Source organism: Nicotiana tomentosiformis, chromosome 6 (genome assembly GCF_000390325.3).
Source record: "Nicotiana tomentosiformis chromosome 6, ASM39032v3, whole genome shotgun sequence".
Classification (NCBI taxonomy): domain Eukaryota; kingdom Viridiplantae; phylum Streptophyta; class Magnoliopsida; order Solanales; family Solanaceae; genus Nicotiana; species Nicotiana tomentosiformis.
The window spans coordinates 58,196,783-58,202,788 of record NC_090817.1 but is presented as its reverse complement, the minus strand read 5'-3'; the positions used below and the strand labels follow the sequence as shown (position 1 = coordinate 58,202,788).

The window sequence follows — 6,006 nt, the reverse complement described above, 5'->3', positions numbered from 1 at the left end:
AAGTTTGTATCGTATTTTAGGACTTGTTAGTATGTTTGGATGAGGTCCCGAGGGCCTCAGGAGTGATTGGTAGTGAAATCGGATCAAGAGTTGGACTTATACAATTTCTATGGGCAGTTGTTCTAGTGTAACCGCACCTGCGAGGTTTTGGCCGCAGGTGCGGATTCGCAAAAGCGGCCATATAGGCGTAAATGCGAGAATTGGGGAGGAAGCCTGGGAGCACAGGTGGGGAGGAAATTCTGCAGAAGCTGAAATGGGCAGGAAGGGGTGAAGCCGCAGAAGCGGAAGGACTCAGCAGGTGCGAAAACACATGAGCGAGGTTGAGACCGCAGAAGTAGTCCCGCAGGTGCGAGGAGGCACTACTAGAAATTATAACTATGGCAACCCTTCCAAAACCGTTGGAATAGATACACTAATCGTCCCTGTAGGGCTATTGGGACGGATTTGGACGCATTCCAAGATCCGACATTATAATAGGTCTATTGGAACGGTTATTTGTAACGAGTTAAAAATCGTCTCTATATAGGGATATTGTAACGGTTATGGAACTGCTACCATTGTTCTATCTATGGGAACGATTTTCATTTTTGTTGGGACGGTTATAAACCATTGTTTTATAATAATATCAGCAATTTTTTAAGTCTATTGCAACAGTTTTCAGGATATATAGCAATGGTTTTTGGGATATATTGGAACAATTATCAGTACCTTATTGCAACGGATATTGTAACATATTGCAACTGTTATTAGGGGCTTTTGTTATTATTTGCTAGGTCTATTGGAACGGTTATATTCTTTATTGCAAGAATTCACAATTATAATTTATGATATTTATGGAAGCAAAATGAAGAATATTTTCCTATTCAATGAAATATTTTACACCATAGCTTATATAAACCACGAAACAAAATTAAAATATCCAACTAAAATTATCCATATACAAAAACAAAATATGAATACATTATTTGATCAATAATTCAAAAGTCAAAATAAATGAGTTTGCATACAAAAAATTCTAAACTAAAATATCCTTAAACATGATAATAGAAAGTCTAACAACAATCAACAACACTCAAGTAAGGTCTTCATCACTGCTTTCATCTGCAATCGTTGCACCTACAAAAGTCAGAAATAATTAAATAAATTTTTTTAAGATAATTGAATCACAAAGTAATTGAATGACCAATTTGATAACTCGAAAATTTTAAAACTCTCTAAATTCTTAAATTTTTCGGCAGAGTTTTCTTTGTAAGTACGACTATCCCAAAAATTTTAACCTGCTCAAAACATCATTTGTAAATACGACTATTCCAAAATTTTTAACCTCCTCAAAACACGATACAATTTCCATATAGAACCTAAGATCCATCCACAAATCACAAGATGAGTAGTTGTACTTTAAGCAGCATACAACAAACCAGAATTCGCAACAGACAAACCAAATCAAACAACTCTCTAGTCTGTTATTTTTTAAGTAAGACAATCTGCATTAACATCTTCAAACATTATTACATAAAAAAACAACATCACCTAAACAACAAGACAATTTGTATCATCTTACGTGTTTATACTGCGCGTAGCTACATTAGTAACTATAAGGACGATATTAAGGAAACTACACGCATCAATATAACAAAAAGGGAACTCCATAATTACGTACTAATGACATGATCTACAAAATTCAAGCATGACACACAAGAAGATATAACAAGTTACATGGCATAAATTAGAAACAAAATCCATTAGATCTTCTGAGATATACTCGCATACAATGTAAGTTAAAAGCATAAATTAGAAACAGAATCCATTAGATCTTCTGAGAATACCATCTGCATTAGAAGCCAGTATTACTACAACTATTAATGCTTCAAATGCTTATATATAATGCTGACATATTCAGGTAAAAGCAGCAGATGATTTATATTCATGCATAGCTAGAAAATAAAATTAAACTAAAAATTAGAATCCTCAATACTCCAGCTTCAAACTATATTTGATATGATCTTTTGATCCCATTCTATCACACAACCAACTACATTCGCACAGTTGCTTCAGATGAAACTAAATGAATACCAAAAACTTCACACTAGAACATATAGCAGAAAAACTGGTAATGGTCAATTTCAATAACAATGTTAGAAGAAGTAAAATTTAACTCTTCAACAATTCAAAAGTAATACAGGTGTTAATTGCTCTTCTAGGAATTGAAGTATCTCTAATGTAACCATGTATGCTTTGCTTGTAATGTAACCATGTCACTAATTGAAGTGGTCGTGACTTGAATGGGTTATTATCATCTTCATTATCAACATGTGGGGGGCAATGGAAATTCAGAGGGTCTTACATGATAATATACTCCAGTATGTTGGTACTGAAAAGGTTTCCTTCGAGCTAGCTATATATCATTATTTCATCTCTTGTTTGTTTATATGATACTTCACTTTGCTTATCCTATTATCTGATAGGTAATTATTAAGTACTACCATTTTAGAGGGCCGATGAGATGCCGAAACCAAGGGACAACACCACTCTCCATTCACAGTTTCTTAATTTAAGTACTACCATTTCCCTCTAATCTTGCATGTCAATCTATAAATAAGTACTATTTCAACCCAAATAACATAGGAGTTTAATACACGCAATAAGAACTAATTTGACATACACTCTGGTCCATCCGTCCAACATGAAAGCAACTGTAGTTTCTTACTTTCTTTATATTCACGGCTCATCTTATTAGAGGAATCACTTTTCATTTGAAAAATACAGATGTGACTGCTCTTGCATATGTAAATGGAGTTATCAATATTAATACCTGAAATGAGTTGACCTTCTTTGTTGTTACCAGTAGATGGACGACGGATTGGATGCAAAGTTATTTGTTGTGCAGAAGAAGCTTCTCCCAGTGAATTATCACCCAATGCCGCTAGAATAATATTATCATCAATATCAATTCCTGAATGCTGAAATCGTGCAAGGACATCTGCAACAACTTATTGACAGATAGTTTCCTTTTGTTCCTCATTTTTTTCCTCCATTCTTTGTATCTTCTCCTCCATTTTTTGTAGATAATTTGTAGTATTTGAAGAGGGTTCAAAACATCCTACTTTCCTTCTCAAATAAGTTCTTGTAACCCCTCGTCCATACAATCTCAGACGTCCTGGATGTTCAGATCCCATGACAGATGCAGATGCCTCTACGGACTCATTGCCATTTTCGTTTTGTTATGCTTCAATTCCCCCCATTTCAGCCTTCAAAGCAAATTCAAAAAAAATAGAACAAGTAAATAAAAAGTAAACTACTAAAAACAAATAATTGATTTTTATATAACATAAGTTAAATATAATTTGCACAATTTTACTAGTTTATCTTCATCCGAGCACTTGTATGATCGTCCATCTTTCCTTTTTCTTATAGCTACAAAGTCATCCTTTGCTGATAAAGGATCGGAAGTTTCCTTATCATTTTCCTAGTTACATGAAAGTGAGTTAGCATTCCCGGTGATCTACCATGAACTAAACAAGAGCCAAAATTGAGAAATATTTAGCTCTGCTTTGCTAGTTACACACCAACTTAGAGCAAACTAAAGCAAAACCTTTTTTTTCAGCAGTGTGAGGATTCTTCAACTGTTTTCGATTATCAATATTAATTTTGGACATTCTCTGCAAGAAGAAAGAAACATCAAACAACAACTTACAAGTATGACAAGGAATTAAATAGTAAACACAATAGAAGCTAAATGGAAGAATATTGAAAGAGGCACCAGGTGAAAGAAGCACCTGGTTCTGTCTATGAGTATGAAACAATAAGGTGTACTGAAATCTAATTTCAAACAATCATACAACTATTCTATTTATAGTTTTGAAACTATTTAGGTAAACTTGAGCAGATGAACATTTTTTCCTCAATAGCAAATTCTATTACATAAGCATTTTGGACATGGAGGAAGTCTCCAAATCAAAACCAATATCAAGTGAAAAATATCTTAATGGGTAAAGAACTGTAGAATATGATGAGTTCTAGAAATGTGTTGAGAGTGAAACAACTGATAATATATTGTAATCAGTTGGCTAGTCTTTAAAAATAGCAGCAGCAACGAACAGAGTGTATATGCAGTAGCAACAAAGAGAAAAACGAAAAAAAACAGCAGCAGTTAAACAGAGAAAGAAAGGAAAAGATAACAACAATGTATACATACTATTAAACCAACAAGTTGCATTTATCTTTGGCTAGTCATTAAAAATAGCAGCAGTAGTGAACAGAGTGTATATGCAGTAACAACAAAGTAAAAAATAAAAAACAAATAGCTGCATTTAAGTAGAGAAATAAGGGAAAAAGACAACAACAATGGCCAAAAAGGAGGAGGAAACATCTCCAGGAACTTTAAGAAGAAGTTCAAGAAGAAGAAGAAGAATTTTAAGAAGAAGTTCAAGAAGAAGAAGAAGAAGAAAGAAGTACACATACCTGGAGTTTCTCTGAGTTCCAATACCTAAGGAGTTTCTTAAACTGAGAAGCTGGAACATCTTCAGGGAAATATTGCATTCGAGTTTCATCATTGTAATATGTGTCAAAGTGATCTTTTTTTAAGGCAGCTTGTACTGATTCCAAAGTCCATTTTTTTCCAGCTTTAGGAATATCATATTTATCCTACAATTGATGTCAAATCTGTTAGTGCAAAAAATATGAAAGATTTTTAACCAAAAATTGAAAATTCAGAAGTTCAGGCCTTGGTATATGCACATATATCCTCTTTTGTCTCCATCTTCCTCCAATCCAAAATATCAAGAGGACATAAAGTTGCATTCCTTGCCAATGTGTCGGGGAAGCTTCCAAACTCTATAACAACTTCATCACTAGGACCAACGGGTTGATTTAAGTTGTTAAGTAAACTCACTTTACGCTCCCGGCTTCCATGTACATTTTTTATCTGTATTCTACCTCTTTTTCTTGTTTGAATAGAAGGGCCTACAATTATATGAACCAAAAAAACCACCAAATCAGTATTGTTGATACATTCTTTATGACTGCAATAGGATGTAAATATTTTTAGATAAAATCTATATGTTCTTACCTTATTCTTCACATTGTTCATCTGCAATATGAGTTGTAGAATCCAACTGAACTTGTTCCTCCACTTGTTCATCTATCACTTGTGTGGCAGGAGTGGTTGATCTAGTTTGTACATGGGCTGCTACTCCTGAATATTGTGGCAGTAGCAAATTCTCTTCAATGATATTCGGATGCTCTTTGGTTGATTGTTTAGCATGAACAACATATTTTGCAGGAGTGGTTGATCTAGTTTGTACATGGGCTACTACTCCTGGATATTGTGACAGATTCTCTTCAATAATATTCGGACGCTCTTTGTTTGATTGTCTAGCGGGAACACTATATTTTTGGCTAAACGAACTCCTTATTTGGTTTTTCAAAGATGCCATTGTTCCAGATTTTATGTATGTCGCGATTGTCTTTCTTTTGGGCTTTGAAGATCTTTCTTGACTCATGTCTATCAAAATCTGATGAAGAATACAAAAATAAATTAGCTCTAACAGGTATTATATAAAAGACAACAGTAGGATTTAACGGATCAGGCTATTACCTCCACTAGACCTCTTTTTATGAGTTTCCTCTTTTGCTATTCACCTGCCAAAGATAAATAAGATATAATACTTATGAGACTACACAGTAGATATAGATTCAAATGGAGTTCAAACGCCAACGTCATACGCAAAAACAGAAAATTTAAAACCAAAGCTGTCAAGTATCATGACTTACTGTCCTAGATACATAATAAATTACTGAATTTTAAGTCTATATTTTAATGCATTGACAAGCCTGCTCAATATGCAAAGAGACACCTTTGAAGTCTCTTTGCTTTCTGATAATAGTTCTTATATTATTTGCTCAAGTGCTAAAACACTTTGTTAGTAGATTGTAATGTTATAGTGAAAGTGGTAAATATGATTTAATCTGCTGAACTTAAGTGTTTGGATAATATAAAAACTTGAA

The 6,006-nt window shown here is 33.8% G+C and overlaps 1 protein-coding gene across 2 annotated transcripts; it reads right to left on the bottom strand.

The window, feature by feature from the left end:
- Nucleotides 1-956: 956 nt before the first annotated feature.
- On the bottom strand, nt 957-5,509 carry LOC104120461 (uncharacterized). Of its 2 annotated transcripts, XM_070177382.1 has the most exons (6): nt 5,069-5,509; nt 4,462-4,962; nt 3,567-3,659; nt 3,351-3,466; nt 2,813-3,248; nt 957-1,116 (listed from the first exon to the last, which is right to left on the bottom strand). In XM_070177382.1, the coding sequence occupies exons 2-5, from the start codon at nt 4,537-4,539 to the stop codon at nt 3,194-3,196; spliced, it is 342 nt and encodes a 113-aa protein (XP_070033483.1). In that variant the 5' UTR covers nt 4,540-4,962; nt 5,069-5,509; the 3' UTR covers nt 957-1,116; nt 2,813-3,193. The 2 variants fall into 2 exon arrangements, 1 of the variants encoding a protein (XP_070033483.1); XR_011408574.1 differs by lacking the exons at nt 957-1,116; nt 2,813-3,248; nt 3,567-3,659 and having other exon boundaries at nt 3,429-3,466.
- Nucleotides 5,510-6,006: the final 497 nt, after the last annotated feature.

What these genes read in the sequence shown, in the direction of transcription:
- LOC104120461 (XM_070177382.1), bottom strand. Translation starts at nt 4,539, where the DNA reads ATGCAATATTTCCCTGAAGATGTTCCAGCTTCTCAGTTTAAGAAACTC. An exon ending in CTTTAGTTTGCTCTAAGTTG is followed by an intron (nt 3,467 to 3,566) that starts GTGTGTAACTAG and finishes TCATGTAACTAG; the next exon opens with GAAAATGATAAGGAAACTTC. An exon ending in GAAGATAAACTAGTAAAATT is followed by an intron (nt 3,249 to 3,350) that starts GTGCAAATTATA and finishes TTTGCTTTGAAG; the next exon opens with GCTGAAATGGGGGGAATTGA.